The 17,027-nt window shown below is 41.9% G+C and overlaps 1 protein-coding gene across 4 annotated transcripts in view; it reads left to right on the plus strand.

Annotated features, from left to right (window-relative positions):
* Positions 1–17,027, plus strand: part of EVI5L (ecotropic viral integration site 5 like) — an 86,637-nt gene that overhangs the window by 27,318 nt on the left and 42,292 nt on the right. For 3 of the 4 annotated variants that reach the window (XR_006102415.1, XR_006102414.1, XM_042454169.1), the window contains exons 3-12: positions 1,013–1,202; positions 2,473–2,697; positions 2,883–2,957; positions 5,570–5,695; positions 5,848–5,991; positions 6,982–7,071; positions 11,891–11,988; positions 14,342–14,402; positions 15,000–15,053; positions 16,079–16,111. Coding sequence is in view for 2 of the 4 variants with exons in the window: in XM_042454169.1 (XP_042310103.1) it covers positions 1,013–1,202; positions 2,473–2,697; positions 2,883–2,957; positions 5,570–5,695; positions 5,848–5,991; positions 6,982–7,071; positions 11,891–11,988; positions 14,342–14,402; positions 15,000–15,053; positions 16,079–16,111 (1,096 nt within the window). In the remaining 2 variants the exon portion in view is untranslated. The remainder of the gene's footprint in view (positions 1–1,012; positions 1,203–2,472; positions 2,698–2,882; positions 2,958–5,569; positions 5,696–5,847; positions 5,992–6,981; positions 7,072–11,890; positions 11,989–14,341; positions 14,403–14,999; positions 15,054–16,078; positions 16,112–17,027) is intronic. The other variant, XM_042454170.1, reaches the window with a different exon arrangement.

Consider the following 17,027-nt stretch of genomic DNA (forward strand, 5'->3'; position numbering starts at 1 on the left):
ATGCTAAGGACTTACGTTCCTTCCCTTGATAACCTGAGCAAGCACAACCGAGCTAAGGCACGTGTATAGGAGTACAGAGACAGCAGATACTTTTAAAGAAAGGTATTTATTCTAAGTAGACAGAATAGAGCAATGAGATATCATTCATGCAAGGCCTCCTTGCCTTTCAGGTACAGAATGCATAGTTACAAGATGCTCATTTCAGGCAAGCCAAAGGATCAACATAACAAAACCTAGACGCACTAACTAACACATTTCCTAAGCAACTCACACAGAGATGGGTTCTGCAGTCCTTGATGGGTTTTTGGATGCAAGGAGCTGGCTGTCATTGCCTAGCTCAACTTGCATCCCTTAAGCCTGCCTTTTGGCATAGGCTCGACAGCTGGGCTTCCAAAACAAAAGACGAAAGACCACATGGCCTCAGAGGCCTTTTAAAGACCTCTGTTGGAAGGTTCTTGAAAAACCCAGTCCTGCTCTACTGATTGGCCAGTTGGGCCTTAGGTGAGCTATGATGTAACTTCTCATTAGCATGTGATGTGAGCTCTTATTAGCATGTACCTCCCCCCAGCTTAACCCTTTGTGGTTTGAGAGGCGTCCTCAAATGACTGGTAGCCCAGTCATTACAATATGTAATAACTTTTCCCTCCAATTCATCAAAGTTTTGCAACTGTGGAAATGTACATTATTGAGTATGAGTATGTATAATATGCTGTGAATTATACATATATGTGTGTATTAATGTCTTGCTAGTACTTACAGTATTGGACAAAGCGCCTCCAAAAGTGTTGGCATGACACAAAGTTTGGGTACAAGGGAACATTTATTTCATTTTATTTGGCAGCTCTCTGCTTACAGCTGTATGGGTGTGAAATTTGTTTGTCAGCTGAAGAAGCAGGAGAGACCTACCTCTGTGGCACCTTCAATAGGTGTTGGGGTAACCTACACAAGTCTAAAGGTCAATGTCATTGTTGGCCTAGTAAGGATGCTATTGATTGTAGATGACATTTTCCAGGCTTCTGGAAGCAGATTCCAAGTCACTGCGCTCCATGAATGGCTCACGAAGGAACAGTGGGTCCTCTTTGGTCTCCAGCTCTTCTGCCTCATCCAATTTGAGCCATCTTGAAGAGGATACCTGGATCCTGTGGGGGAGGATTGTCAATGAATGGGAAGAATGGCGGAAAAAGAAGGAAAAACTGCTCAAGGTGAGAGAAAGGGTGTGTCTGGTGATGGCCATAGCTGAGGTGACATGGACTTATTCCCATTTTCTACAAGCTATGCTTGATTGGACTACCAATCTATTTTCCAGTTCTGTTTCCATACATTACAGTTGTAACTGTACAGTTGATAGCAGTTGAGAAGAAGCAGATGTATTTTTGATCAATGACAAATGTTGAACGGAAAGAGATTGTTTCTGTAGTCATTTATCTATATGAAACCTTACAAAAGATAGAATGGGAAATTGTGATGCAATAGTATAGAGCAAACCTGCATGACATATGACTCAGGGACTGCATGTGGCCCACCAAAGGATTTTGGGTGGCTTGTAGGGATGTGCAATGGCTTCAAGGTTTCTCTGCCACTTAGCCTTCTCCTGAGGAGGAGAGGAAGAGGAAGGGCGAACGCTCACCCTGCAAGGCTCCTCTGCCACCTGGTTTTCTCCTGAGGAGAAGGCCAGGTAGTGGAGGAAGAGGAGGAGGACAAGCAAACACTTATCCTGCAAGGCTCCTCCACTGCTCAGCTTTCCCCTAAGGAGAAGGCCAGGTGGAGGAGGATGGACAAACACTTACCCTGCTAGGCTCTTCCCTTGCCCAGCTTTCTCCTGGCAAGGCTAGGTGGCAGAGGAAGAAGAAGGGTAAATGCTCACCCCTCAAGGCTCCTCCTTCATTCAGCCTTCTCCCAAGGAGAAGTCCAGGCAGAGGAGGAGGAGGACAGGAAAAGCTCCACTGCAGTTCAGCTTTTTCTTGAGGAGAGCGCCAGGCAGAGGAGGAGGGAATGAATATTAATAAATTCTAATATTAATTAGAATTATTAATTAATTAATATTTAATTAAAACCTATCTGTGGCCTGAAGAAGTTTAGCCTATTTTAATTTTGGCCCTTACCTACTGCCAAGTTGTGCAGGCCTGGTATAGAGGTAAGGCCAGGGAACTGGCTGAGAAACAAGGATTTTGCCCTAATAGCTGGCTGGTTAAAATATTGAAAACTTACATTCTTTGATTCTAACCTTAAAGGCAATCCTCAGTAAAAGAGAATTCAGAGCTTTTTTTTTTTTTTAAATACTAAGCTGACTTCTCAATTAGAAGCTGATTTCTGATTCTATAAAAATTTTGTTACAATCATAATAGAATGAACTCAGCATCTTCTTAGAGCATGACAAAGGCTAAATTAGCAATCGCCTTGTGATATAAAGTGGACTCTGGAGTTCTCATGTTTAAAGTCACTTGGAATTTTTCATGCTTTATTTTAATTCAGGAGCTCATTAGGAAAGGAATTCCCCATCACTTCCGAGCCATTGTTTGGCAGCTTCTGTGCAGTGCCACTGATATGCCTGTGAAGAATCAATATTCAGAGTTGCTGAAGATGTCTTCTCCTTGTGAAAAGCTGATCAGGAGGGACATTGCTAGGACATATCCTGAGCATGAGTTCTTTAAGGGACAGGACAGTCTGGGCCAAGAGGTCCTCTTCAATGTCATGAAGGCAAGTAAGAGGCCCTGATGCTTTGGAAAGTAGTAACCACTGTTTGTTTCTTTGTGTGTAAACAGAGACATAGTATTTAATGTTTTTAACTTATGTGGCTCAGTAAATGCACTTGATGGCTGTGTTACTGAGCTCTGAGCAAATGGGTTTAAGTTTTCTCTTGCCTAAATTTCCATCTCTTTCAGGCTTACTCTCTAGTCGACCGTGAGGTTGGGTACTGCCAAGGCAGCGCATTCATTGTGGGATTACTTCTCATGCAGGTGTGTGTAATAAGAGATAGATGTTTGTCTGTGTTCAGGTGTTCATCATTACTCAGAAATTTCTAGGCAACTTTTCTGAGAAATTATTGCCATAGGTTCATTATAACATTCATAATCAAGTTGCTTGAATTTTATTATTAGTGTGGGCTACTGTGCAAGACTGGCAACATACCGTAGATCCTAAGCAGACTGGCCATAAAGGCCAGCCTGGGGGCGGAGTCAGGGCATGGCGTCCACATGACGCATACCCCAACTCCACCCTCAGGGCGGCATGATTCTGTGTGCAGCTCTGCACGGCATCATGGTGTTCCTCTGGCGCTGTGGCCACATGACGCAGCACCAAAGGAATGCCTTAAAGTCGCAGCTCTGTGGCTGTCACACCCTTTCCCGGGCGCAAAAGGAGCCGCTTTGGGGGGGCCATGCTGTGTGGTTGCCACAGCCCTAATCCGGCGCAGCTGCCCCTTAGGGGCAGTCTGCACAGGCCCATAGTCATCAAGTTTTTAGTGGCAAGTATATCTAACCTCAGATGCTTCAAAAGAGAATAAGACTGTGTATTTTGAATTGAACTGTGCTAGGTGTGGTATCATTCATATGTCAATATAACATACAATAGGCATTTCTTAGACTTTGACTCAGAAAAGATTCTAAAGAATCTATAATCATTACTAATGAACCTATAATCAGGCACAACTTTTGTGTTATTGCTGCAAGTGAAAACCAATATGGTGGCTTAGGCAAGAGTAACAACTTCCTGAGAAACCCTAACATTATACAGTTGGCCCTCCACGTTTGTGGCTTTGACTTTTGTGGATTTAATTATTTGTGGTTTTAATTAATATGTCCTGTCTAGGAATCTCTAGTCCTCCAGCATGATTCTCTGATCAAATTCCGACAGATGTTGACCACCGAGTTGCACTGGAGGACCTGGAGATTCCTAGAGAGATGTTCTCTTAGGTAAAAAGAATGGTTCAGGCTGGCTGTAAAGGAGGGGCTGATGTGGGAAGAATGACTATAAAAGGGGAGGAGCCAGTCAGAGTGAGAGATATGTGGGTCAGTTTAAAAATCAGTTCAGAGCAATTCCATTCTGAGAGTTGACTTCTGGGATTCAGGCCAGAGGACCTTAACAAAATTCATAATTCTGTTAAAAGGAAAGCAGTTTAATGGTGTAAAAGAAGGTGTTTAAAGGAAACAAGAAACAGTTTACTTTTAAAGGAGTTCAGTGAGGTAACTGAATAAGAAACAATTTGCAACTGTTAAAGTACTGTGACTACTGTAACCATATGATTTGTGAAACAACCTTGAAAAGATACAATCTTAACATACCATATGCTTGTAAATAAAGGTAAAGTTCACTTGTTTCAAAAGGGAGTACTGGTTGAATGAATTGACAAGAGTACAACACATATATCATTCTACCAAACACTAAACACATATAAGAGAAAGGCACTGGGGACCCCAAACCTAATTCATTTAAAAGGAAGTGTAAAAGGTGTATAAAAGGGGCAACTATCAAGACCAAAGATTCAGGAATGTTTCTGAGGTAAAAGGATTGCCTTGGAGCATTGGCAGGAAGACTACCTTGATCACGCTAGATCACATAAAATTAGTTGAATTTTATTCCTATTAGTTGAATACACTAATACAGTCAGCCCTTCTTATACACAGATTTTTTATACACGGATTCAAGCATACACGGTTTAAAAATGTTCCAAAAAAAGTATAAATTTCAACTATCAAACCTTGATTTTCCATTTTTTATAAGGGACACAATTTTGCTATGTCATTATATTTAATGGGACTTGAGCATACACGGATTTTGTTATACACGGGGGATCTTGGAACCAAACCCCAGCGTATAACAAAGGTCCACTGTACAATCAATTGACATTTCTGTGTATTGACCAGGTTCTAACAGTATCATTCCACTGATGGGAGCAGTTCTAGCTACCAAATGTGGGGAGGGTCAGGATTCCCTCCACACACCATCCATCTTATCTGAAAGGCTAGGAAGCCCTCCAGAGTAGATTTCAGGGCAGTATGGAGACCTCCATAAGGGAGGTGAGGACAGTCCTTTAATGTTAGAAGCAACACACTAGTGCTGTGATGGATGCTGGTCTTTGCAAGCAGCTTGTACCAGAGATATTTTAAAAGCGTGTTCTTGCTCAATATATCCTTTTTAGCTAAGACTCCTTGCACACTCCTGTGGCAATGTAGTAGTAAATGCTTAACTTGAACATTGTTCTAAATAAAGTTAGACAAAAAGAGGGGAAGATTGAGAAAGTCTTGTGGTATCTTTAAGAGTAACCAATTTAGTTCACCATAGGTTTTTGTGGACTGCAGCCCACTTCTTCAGACAACTGATGACTCTAATCAGATTCTGCACACTGTAATGGGATGCCATGCAATAAGTGTAGGACCTTTTGCAAGTAGAGAGTTTATGGTCCTTTCATGTACTCTTTTTGATTGGTTGGTTGGTTGGTTCTTTAAAATGGACATCCTGATGAGACTAGTGTAAAGCTTCTTCAGGTTTTGGCTTTTAGTACAGGATCATTCTGGTTTTATCATTGAGTAAGCTTTGCAAAGACATATGCAAGTCTCTTGTCTGATTCTAGATGCCTGAAGAAGAGGCCTTCTGCGTGTTTGTACGGCTGATGCAAGAGTATAGGTTACGGGAACTATTCAAACCCACTATGGCTGAGCTGGGACTCTGCATCTACCAGTTTGAATACATGCTGCAGGTAAAATATTGCATCTGATGTGTTATCAAGAAGCATTTGGATCTTGGCTTACACAGCTGTGCAAGAGCTTGCTGCTTTGCAGGGCAGTTAGGCATAGAACTGTGATGTTAGGGTTTTACTGGTCTCAAGAGTTGTGTTCTATGTCTCTTTAGGAGCAACTACCTGAACTGAATATCCACTTCCGTTCCCAAAGCTTCCTTACTTCCATGTATGCATCATCTTGGTTTCTTACCCTCTTCCTCACCACCTTTCCACTATCTGTGGCCACTCGAGTGTTTGACATCTTCATGTATGAGGTAAAGTGTTTGGTATTTAAAATGCAATTGGGGACATAATGTGGGGAAGAGAAGTTACATAGCAAGTCAAGGAAATATTGTGGCTGTTCTTAAAATTATGCATTCCACACCATTGTATGGTATGAGATGGAGATTGCATAAGTATAGTGTACACATGTCAAAGACATTTTAGAATAAATCGGAATGAAGCTAAGTATGCTTCTCTTGGGGTTTGCTTCTACATCAGAAACTGATCTACTGCTATTAGACATTGCTGTTACAGAGCAGATTCTGATAATTTTCCCATCTCCCCAGTCCTGCTAGTTGAGCTCTGTATAATAATTGTTGTTGTTGTTGTGTGCCTTCAAGACATTTCCAACTTGTGGTGACCATAAGCAGGTTCCTTGGCAAGATTTGTTCAGAGAAGGTTTGCTCTTCCTTTCCCCTGAGGCTGAGAGAGTGACTTGTCTGTGATCACCCAAATGGCTGAGCTGGGAATCAAAACGTGGTCTCTAGAGTTGCAGCCCAACACTCAGACCACTACACCATACTGGCTCTATAAAACGGAGTGGATGATATATCTCTTCAAACCAACACAGAACATGAGAACATCACCATGTTTTTCAGCAGCTGGTACACAGAGACATGTTGCCTCTGTGATGATGACTAGTAGCTATAGCTAGCCTTACTCTCCATGAACTTATCTGAGCTCATTTCAAAGCTATCTACATAGCTGCCATCCATTTTAATATCTGTATGCTAGCACATACTTTATTTTCCAGTTTATATGCCAGTTCCTGCATAAGCAATTCATTCAGAATTATTTAATTCTGAGTTCTTAGTATGACATGACAATGTGAGGAAAGAGAAGCATCTTACTCTCCTGTCAAGTGTCTTCTAAGTTTGTTCATGTCTGTTCAACATAAGAAGTGGCAATTTGACAGTTATGCCAAACTATGAGAAACTCCCTTTGGAGTAGAGTCCATCTAACTTCTGTTGACTTATTTCCAGGGACTGGAAATAATTTTCCGTGTAGGGATGGCTCTTCTACAATTCAACCAAGCTGAACTGATGCAACTGGACATGGAAGGGATGTCACAGGTCAGCTCTACAGTGCACTGTGAGACTAGAAGTAGACTTGCTAGATGTCATGGGATGCAAAATTTTAGTTTCTTTTAGATTTCTGTATTGGGTTTGAGCAGATTTCTGCGGGAGGGGGGGAACTGAAATGGGGACCTGGTTTGAGAACAGTGACCCCTTTAACATCCTTGAAATACAGGAGGGCAACCAAAATGGTGAAAGGTCTGGAAACCATGTCCTATGAGGAACAACTTAAGGAGCTGGGGATGTTTAGCCTGGAGAAGAGAAAGTTAAGAGGTGATATGATAGCCCTGTTTAAATACCAAGGAGGGAGCTGACTTGTTTTCTGATGCTCCAGAGACTAGGACCCGAAGCAATGGATGCAAGCTACAGGAAAAGAGATTCCACCTCAACATTAGAAAGAACTTCCTGATAGTAAGGGCTTTTCGACAATGGAACACACTCCCTTGGAGTATAGTGGCGTCTCCCTCCTTGGAGGTCTTCAGCAGAGGCTGGATGGCCATCTGTCGTGGATGCTTTGAGACTTCCTGCATGGCAGGGGGTTGGACTGGATGGCCCTTGTGGTATCTTCCAACTCTATGATTCTATACAGTCTTCTCAACCCAAACTATTTGGATCTGGCTGTTATGGCCAAGTGTCAGAGCCAGCTCCAAAGCAAACAAATCCAAAAGCCTAAGTATTAGCTGCTCCTCATTCCTTTGTAGTTTATATGATGAGGCATAGTCAGCTGTTTCCTTTATCACAAATTGGTACTTAAAAGCAGCTTTGGGGGGGTGCAGGATAAGGTAGTATTGTTCAGACACATCACCTGCTTATTTCATTCCCGTGTATCAGTCTAGTGGTGTAAGGGATCTTCTGGGGAGGAGAGAATGATATCACAATAAAATAATCTACAACAATAATAATAATAATAATAATAATAATAATAATAATAATTAGGAGCCCTGGTGGCGCAGTGGTTAAATGCCTGTACTGCAGCCATTCACTCAGAACTACAAGGTTGCAAGTTCAAGACCAGCAAAAGGGCCCAAGCTCAACTCAGGCTTGCATCCTTCCGAGGTCGCTAAAATGAGTACCCAGACTGTTGGGGGCAAATTAGCTTACTTGCTAATTAGCTTGCTGTTCACCACTATGATCTTTGGAATAGCGGTATATAAATTAATAATAATAATAATAATAATAATAATAATATTATTATTAACCTTTATTTATGAAGCGCTGTAAATTTACACAGCGCTGTACATGCAATCTTTTTAGTTAGACGGTTCCCTGCCCTCAGGCTTACAATCTAAAAAAGACATGATACAGAAGGAGAAGGGAGTGGTGACGAGAAAGGGTAAGAGGTCCAGCAGTTCCTCTCAACCTCCGAGGCCTGGACCAAGGCAGATGGACTGGAGGGAGGGCAAGGCTTCATAATGGATGGTTAATCATTATCCAGGGAAAATACATAATCACAAGTAGGATAATACATATACAGTACATAGGAATACAGGAAATGGATCGATAAACAGCCAACAACAGAACATCAGATAGTAAGCGACAATTATGCGATGCCTGGGAAGGCTTCTCTGAATAGGATGGTTTTCAGCTCCGTTTTGAAGCTGGTTAAAGAAGTGATGGCTCTTGCTTGTGGAGGAAGAAGGTTCCAGGAGTGAGGGGCAGCAAGTGAAAAGGGGCGAATCCGGGATGGGGCAGAGGAAATCCGGGCTGAGACAGGAACCCTTGACTACCAGAACGGAGGGCCCTGGTGGGAAGGTGAGGAGAAAGAAGGTCTGATAAGTAAGGAGGGGCCAGTCCATGGAGGGCTTTGAATGTCGACAGCAGGAGCTTATACTGAATGCGGAAAGGGAGAGGGAGCCAGTGAAGGGATGCCAACACAGGAGAGATGTGGTCAGAGCGGTGGGTGGAAGTGATAATGCGTGCAGCTGAATGCTGGACAGAGATTAAAGGACGGAGGTGAGAAAGAGGAAGCCCAGCCAGGAGGACGTTACAGTAATCAAGTCGTGAGATCACTAGGGCATGGACCAGGATCTTGGCAGTAGAGGCAGTGAGATATGGTCGGATTTTGGCAATATTGTACAAAAAGAATCTACAAGCCTTGGCTGTGGTCTGGATCTGAGGGATACACGACAGAGAAGAGTCAAAGATAAAGCCAAGACTGCGGGCTTGCTGGACTGGTTGAATGGAAATGTTGTCCACAGAGACAGAAAAGGAGTGTTGAAGGTTGGGCTTAGGAGGAAAGACAAGAAGCTCCGTCTTGGACATGTTGAGCTTCAAACGCCGATGGCGCATCCACTGCGAGACAGCTGTAAGGCAAGATGAGACTTGCTGTTCAAGCCTTGGAGAAAGGTCAGGGGCAGAAAGATACAGCTGGGTGTCATCGGCATACAGATGGTAGGAAAAACCAAAAGAGCTGATGAGTTTTCCTAAGGACAGTGTGTAGAGAGAAAACAGAAGGGGACCCAGAACAGAGCCCTGGGGAACTCCAACAGATAAGGGAACAGGAGAAGAAGTCTGACCCCCTGCAACTACTGCAAAAGATCTGCCAGACAAGTAAGATCTAAACCAGTCGAGAACAGAGTCTGAGAACCCAAGGTCAGAGAGTATGTCAACTAGAAGACAGTGATCAACAGTGTCAAAGGCTGCAGACAGATCGAGAAGAATGAGAACAGAGTAAAGGCCATTAGCCTTGGCCTGTAAAAGGTCATTCGAGATCTTAGTGAGAAATAATAAATAAATAATGAAATAATAATAATAATAGGATTTATTTATATACCACCCAATCACTGGGAATCCAGGCAGCTTACAACAGAGGGGATAACAGACGGTTCCCTGCCCTCAGGCTTACAATCTAAAAGACACGACACAAAAGGAGAAGGGAATGGTGAGGAGAGGAGGGGATCAGGTCCAGCAGTTCTTCTCTCCCTCGGAGGCCTAGACCAAGGCAGATGGACCAGAGGGACAGCTTGTCTTCTTCCAGGCAGGCCTGGTGTGGAGCTAGCCTGCCTCTCTCTCTCCCTGAAGATGGTGGCTGAAGGGAGGGCTTGTCTTCTTCCTGGCAGGCCTGGTAGAGCTAGCCTGCCTCTCTCTCCCTCAAGATGGTGGCTGAAGGGAGGGCTTGTCTTCTTCCAGGCAGGCCTGGTGGAGCTAGCCTGCCTCTCTCTCCTTAAAGATGGTGAACTGCAGTTCATAACTATTGTGCTGTGGGATTTGCTGTAAATAAAGTTAAAATGCTTAGAGGAAGAAGAAAATATTTAGTGAAGGTATTAGGAGCCTATTACCGTGCTGTGATGACTAAACACGTTTTATTCCTTTTTTCCTACAATAGTAGGAAATCTACTGTTGTAGATGCTAGAAGTGACATGATGAGGGTAGCTAGATACAGTATGGATGGGTTGGCTTATGCATTTCAGGTTGTCTCCAGTTCAGCTAAGTGACTGGCAGCTTGCAATGCTGAATTCCTATTTTTTCAAGCATTCAGGGCTGCAGAGATAATGGTCAAGGTCCTAAATACATTGTGTTGGAAAAATCAGCTATAGAAAAATGCTAAAATGCTAGTCCAAGGAGTAAAATGTATAAACAGTACATGACAGTGAAACAGATTCTAAATTGTTTTGCCTTCTGCCTTCAAAGCAGGGGTGGGCAACTAACTGTTGCTATTATTTTATTCATTTATGTCCCACCCTTTCCCCAATAACTCATGGTAGCGTACAACGTATTAAAACAATACAGACTAAAACTAGTGTTCTTTAAATTTTGTTAGACTGTGTCTCTCATAAGCCCAAACTACCATAATTAATTATGGAAGCTGCAATCTAGTGACATCTAGATACTTCTAAATACTAGATAGTGACTTGATATTTTCAAGTATGAAAGCTTCTTGAAAACTGATCCCCATTTCAGCTTTGTGAGTAGTCAGACAATAGACTTTCCCACCATTTAAACATAATTTGGGTCCAGTTTGCTTACTGGTCTTTATTACTGGTCTTTAACATAAGTCATTCTGGCCATCTTTGAAGTTGGTGGAGTAAAAGCATTTTTAAATAATAAACAGTCTTCCTATTTGACATTTCCATTGTGAGGCTTGTGCCAAACGTTTTTTAAAAATTCTTGTGTTGGGTGTCTTCCCAGACCACAAAACATCTCTGTTTTCTTAGGACTTTAATTCAACAGCAGGATAAGATGGCTGAGGGAGAATGTTTTCTCTTCTGTTGCATTCTAGAGAACTAGAATGAGAAACAATAATATGATCTTGGCTTGCTTTAGTGTAGACCACTTAGAGACTGCTTAGTTCAGTATGAAGCGGTATATAAATGAAGCTGCTATTGCTATTAGTGGAGCAGTAAGGATCTCCACTTGCTGCTTGAGAGAGCTTCAAACAGTGTAAAGACATGAACAGCTGTTGATTCTTTTGCATTGACTCTTGTGGATATCAAGAAGCTATGACCTACCTACTACAGTAGGAATTTCATTGCTTCATTTGTCCATTCTGGCTGCACTGTCTGACCCTTCCACATATCAAGTCAAGATATATTTTGTCCTATACTATATTGTATAGCCTATATAAGCATATGGACCTCCCAAGTAAGCAAGGTTTAAAATTGTCTGAATGCTTTTGATAAATTATAATGCATGTGGTCAGTTATGGGTTTTCCACCTTCTTTCATTCCTGAATCCAGCTGATCATAATGTTGGAACTCTCTGGGAGTAAAATATAAGTGATCAGCACTTGGGCATCTTGTCACAGGGCATTAGAATCATGTTTGCTTTCAGAGAATGTAAGAGATCTATTCTGACTTGAGTATTATCTCTTTCACAGTATTTCCAGAAGGTAATTCCTCATCAGTTTGACAGCTGCCCTGATAAGCTCATCTTGAAGGCCTATCAGGTCAAATACAATCCTAAGAAAATGAAACGGTAAGTTTTAGCCCTCCATCATATTCAGCTTGATTGGAGAATACAGAATAACTTAAATTATCTGGAAAATAGAGAGACTAGGTAAAGGTGATGGGATGGATCAGCTCAACTAGAAGGCTACCCCAAAACATATATGTGTAGGCAGTAAGCTACCCAAGAACATATAGGTGTAAGCAGTATTTGAACTTGTTAAGACACCAGAAAACCACCTGATGTTAAAATCAGTCTTTAGCAGGAAGAAATCCAAATGGCTCTTTATAAAGGGATGGGGTTGATTCAGTTCAATAGCTATTGGGGCAAGGGAAGAAGTGGTGGGGCTGTTTGGAGGTGGTTGAATAAATTCATAGGTCATGAATTCTAACTTACTATAAAGTAAAGAGGGAGCTTGCCTTCTTTTAAAATACTCATAGATTTGGGCTCTTGCTATGGAACAACATGAGAGGTATTCTAGAACAGGAGTGGGAAATGTACAGCTGCATGAGGCCCCAGTCTTCCTTAATTTAAAACCTTCCCTCCCACCACCACCAAAATTGGTATTGTAGCTTTTCATTGAATTTAAGCAGCAAATGATCACTTTCGTGACATTTAAGCTCCACTTTCCCCATTCCCATCAACCCTGGGCAAATCCTTCTGTAATTAGATTGCCTCTCAAAAATTTGTGTCTCCCTCCTTCCCTCCTTCAATCTTTGGACAAAAAAAATGCTGGGACTATCAGCTAAAGAGGACAGGGTGGCACAACAATCTCACCTTTCCATCTATTTGTGTCATAAATAATAAAATAAATAAAACTTTTATTTCTACCCTGCTTTTTGTGAAAACAATCAAAACGACTTACAGGGTTAAAAGAATACACCATATATATACACACACATATATATACACATCATAACATGTTGCCACTGCTGGTATTAACAGCCAGTTCTACAGTAGATTAAAGCTAGCTATTTATCGACTGATCAGATCTCAATTTTTAGAACTAGGCAGGGGGGGGGGGGCTGGGGTTAACAGAAAAATTACCTGTGGTATAGCACAGATGACTTCCCTAGTCAGCCCTGTCCCACCCACATGGCCTGACTCTGAAGACCCAAAGCCAGGCAGTCCGGAAGCAGCCAGTTCCTCTGAAAGAACTAGCTGCTTATGGTAGCAACAGTGGCAACAGTTTGTGAAGCGGGCAGTTGAGTAAGGCTGTACCTACTGCTGTTATAGACTAATATGTTGCAGAAGACTAGAAAATGAATGTGTCTTTGGGCCCGAATGCATACTGCTGAACGAAGTTAACTGTCTTCAGCTGACTTAATTGGAAATTTTGTTTAAACTTCCAAACTAGGGTCTCCTGAGTACATCTAAGGTATCCAAGAGAGAATAGTCTTCATTGGCATCCAGTTCCCTACCAAGATCAAGATGAAGGTTATATCACATGGCATAGTAATGAAATGTGATTAGAGAAATGTTGGAGTAGTATAATGCCAGCATAACTGTCCACAACAGTGGCTCTTCTAAACTCAGAATAAACACAACTGATTGCAGTTGTGGCAAATCAGTGGTTAAACATTGATTTTCCATCATTATATGAAAATCAGGGAAGGAATTCTGGCTCAGTGAAGATAAAGGGCCTACTAGCAAAGAGAGTTGAGCCTCCACTGCATCTGCACCAATTGCTTACCTTTCTACAGATCATTTCCCAGGCTCTAGTACCAGGACTGATGCTGACTGGGACAAACTGCTTAGGGCAAGGCTGGGGGGCTACATTGGGGAAGGAGGGGTTTAATCCTACTGTAACCCTGCTTTGCCCCTTACCCACATGCCATTGGATTCCCAGCCAAAGTGCCAGGTGGAGCTTCTTCGCATGGGGCTTAGCTGGAACCTGGCTTTGTGTAGGAAGTGACAGGAGAAAGAGTGAGGCACTCTCAACCAGCTGCTGAGTCTTGATGCTGGCACCTGGGGAGGGCTGAATGAGAGTATGGAAAGGACACTTTATATTTCTAGTCTGTGATCAGAAATATTGGGGCTTCTCACTTGACCAACTTGAAGAGGCTTTGTGAAAGCTGTGTGCTGGATGGGAAACCTCTGCATGCTGAATTGGGCCCACAGTCTTAGAGAATTTGATGCTCCAAATGTTGTTCAGCTATAACTTCCATAACACCTTGCTGTTGGTCATGCTGGCTGAGGCAGATGATAGTTGGATATTTCTTTTAACCCTAACCTGCCACTTTGTATGTGATTGCAGCAGGTGTCAATTTAAAAGCACAATTCTACTTCCTTCATATCAATTTTGACCATCAGGGTATGCTTAGAGCTTAAACATTATTATGTAAGGAGAAGCCTGGTGAATTGCATTCTGCCTGCATTACAGACTGGAGAAGGAGTACACTGCAATCAAGAACAGGGAGATGGAAGAGCAGATTGAAATCAAGGTCAGCCCTCTTTCATGTAGTCTTGTACTTGTGTTGTGCACATTTCAGCAGAGCACAGTATTAGACTATGGGAGTTCTGTGTGCTTTGTTTCCTAAGTTACTATAGCCTCATATTCCACATACTACAGAGGCAAAACGCTGGTCCTTAAATGATGGTTGATGTCTGTATTTGTTCTACATAGATTGTTGCATTCTCCCATGTCCTCTTATAGTTGTGCCCTGAACTTCTGCTGTGGTAGTTTTTCCTTCTATCTATAGGGAGGTGTGTATTCTAGTTAAATACAAAAGAACAGTGACCTTGTTTTTTTTAAAAAAATACTCATTGTTCAGTCAGTAGACCTGATAACCTTTTCTAATGGTAGGATACAGTGTATGATAGAAATTTAAAGGATTCCCACCTACTGAACTTCAGGTCTAATCATTTCCATGTGTGAATGTGATATAATCTTTCCTTTCCTGGCTGTTCAAACAGCTGATTGCGCAGATGGCTTTAGAGTGGTATTCAAAATATCAACGTAATTTTGTATGCTGGCAATCACTTAACAAAAGCTCATGCTTACACATTAGAACACATGCTGATTTTGATCTTGCTTACAGAGGCTTCGTACTGAGAACCGCCTCCTGAAACAGAGAATTGAAACCCTGGAGAAGGTGAGAAGCGTGCCCAGCCGCATGAGAATCCACTTCCTCCGCTTCCAGACTAGTTTGACCACCAAAAATGAGACATTAAACAGCCATCACTCTCAGTTGACTATAGACACTATTCCAAGTGCCAACCATTAGTCTCTGCTGTGCATCTTCACAGGGACTGCTGTGGGCATTTATCTCTGAAGCCATTCCAAGGATAGAGAATGTGCTTTCCCAAGGCCGTGCCTATTGACCTTTCTACATTGTTACCTTTGCTGGTAATGATGATGAAGTAAATCACTAGTGACCTGCTGCTTGGATGCTTTAAGATGGAAAAAGTAATGTGCAAGCCCTGTAGGAAAAGTTGCCAACTGGAAAAAAGCATTCAGGAACATGGTAACTTGAACATACATAACTGACATTCTGGATAAGCAGCCATTTACCCTGCCTTCTGGCTGGCTTTATTGTGTGACAGTTGAACGTTAATTCTCTTCCCGCCATCTACCTCACATAATGTCTTTGTGCTAAATATTAAACTTTTACATGAAAAATACCAAAAATCTTTGGCATCATTCTGATTTCTGATACAAATCTGGAGGAAATCTTAGAGAATTTTCTAGATGCAGCAACTCCAGGAAGTCCTGACAATAAGAGACTTGTGTCCATCTAGTTAAAATCTTTGTGTCACGCAAGCTTGGCTTCTCTAGTCTGGAGATGTCTTTGTCAGTCTGACATGCAAACAGAGTATAGGCAATCAGATGCAAGATTGAATTAAAATTCTTACGTGACAGGCTAATGTTTTCATTTATGGACAGGCAGAATTACATACATACACGTTCCACTGCTTCTCCCACGAAGAGAAGTGACACACTGCAGAGTTGGGACTGTTCTGGAATGGAAGTTCTCTTCTTGGGCTCTGTTGGGATCTTTGTCGTTTTCTTCTGTGTTTCTAGCTCTCGGTAGAGTGCTTGTGTGACCTTGCTGTTGTATCTTTTTTCTTTTCTTCATCTTTCATTCCTCTTCTGGATCTCCCTCTTCTGGGTCTATAGGAGAGTGCTGCCTTGGCAGATAGACTGATTCAGGTATAGTAAACCTTTTTGTTTGTTTGTTTCCAACTCTCCTCTTGGTGGTTCATTTCATTCCAGTCCAGCTAAACCACTTGCAACCTTCTCTCTATGCAGTGTTTGGAGTTGCTTGGCTCTTCCATCCAGACTAACCATTCTGTATTGGTTCTCAAGCTTTCCTTTGTCATCTTTAGATAGTCTTAGAAAGACACACACATTTTAAAAATTCTAGAATATTACAGGTCTGGTAGCTAATGCTGCAGGTGGCACAACCAGACATTGACACAACTCAGGACCCAGGTCATCTCCATGTAGTACTAACTAGAGCATTAGAATCAACATTAGAATCAGACTATATGGATTGTATGAGAATGCTGTACTAAACAAATAATATTCACTCCCTGCACACTAAGGATGAAATCTGTACATAGTTTTGCTTTGTCAATATGTGTTTTCCTTCTCCTGTGTTTGTGTTGATGTACAGATGATATGTTGAAAACACCTCATGCAAAACTACCAAGAAGCCTGTGCTGCTTACTAGTATGATATTGTTATGCATGTTCCTTGCAGGCATGTGTCTGAGTGTTGTGTTACCAAGTCTGTGACTTACAAGTATGTGTGCCGTCCTATATTCCATGCAAACACATTCATGAGGGTTTATCAGATTCTGAGTAAATAGGTCTCTGGCAATAAGTGCCTTATTTGGGGGAGTGAAGGTGCTAGAGACAAGGATTTTCAAAGAAGAGTGATTTACATGGCATTATCAGTTGTGCCTGCACCTGTTAGCCAAGCTTTAGTGTCTAGCAGTCAGCTGTGAAGTCCATTCTCAGCAAAGATGCTTAGGATTATACCTTGCTTGAATGTCTAATACTACTTGTTTAATAAATATTGTTGTTGGATTTTCAGTGGATTTTAGACTATGGTATGTATGCAT

The sequence above is a fragment of the Sceloporus undulatus genome, chromosome 2, assembly GCF_019175285.1.
Source record: "Sceloporus undulatus isolate JIND9_A2432 ecotype Alabama chromosome 2, SceUnd_v1.1, whole genome shotgun sequence".
NCBI classification, from domain to species: domain Eukaryota; kingdom Metazoa; phylum Chordata; class Lepidosauria; order Squamata; family Phrynosomatidae; genus Sceloporus; species Sceloporus undulatus.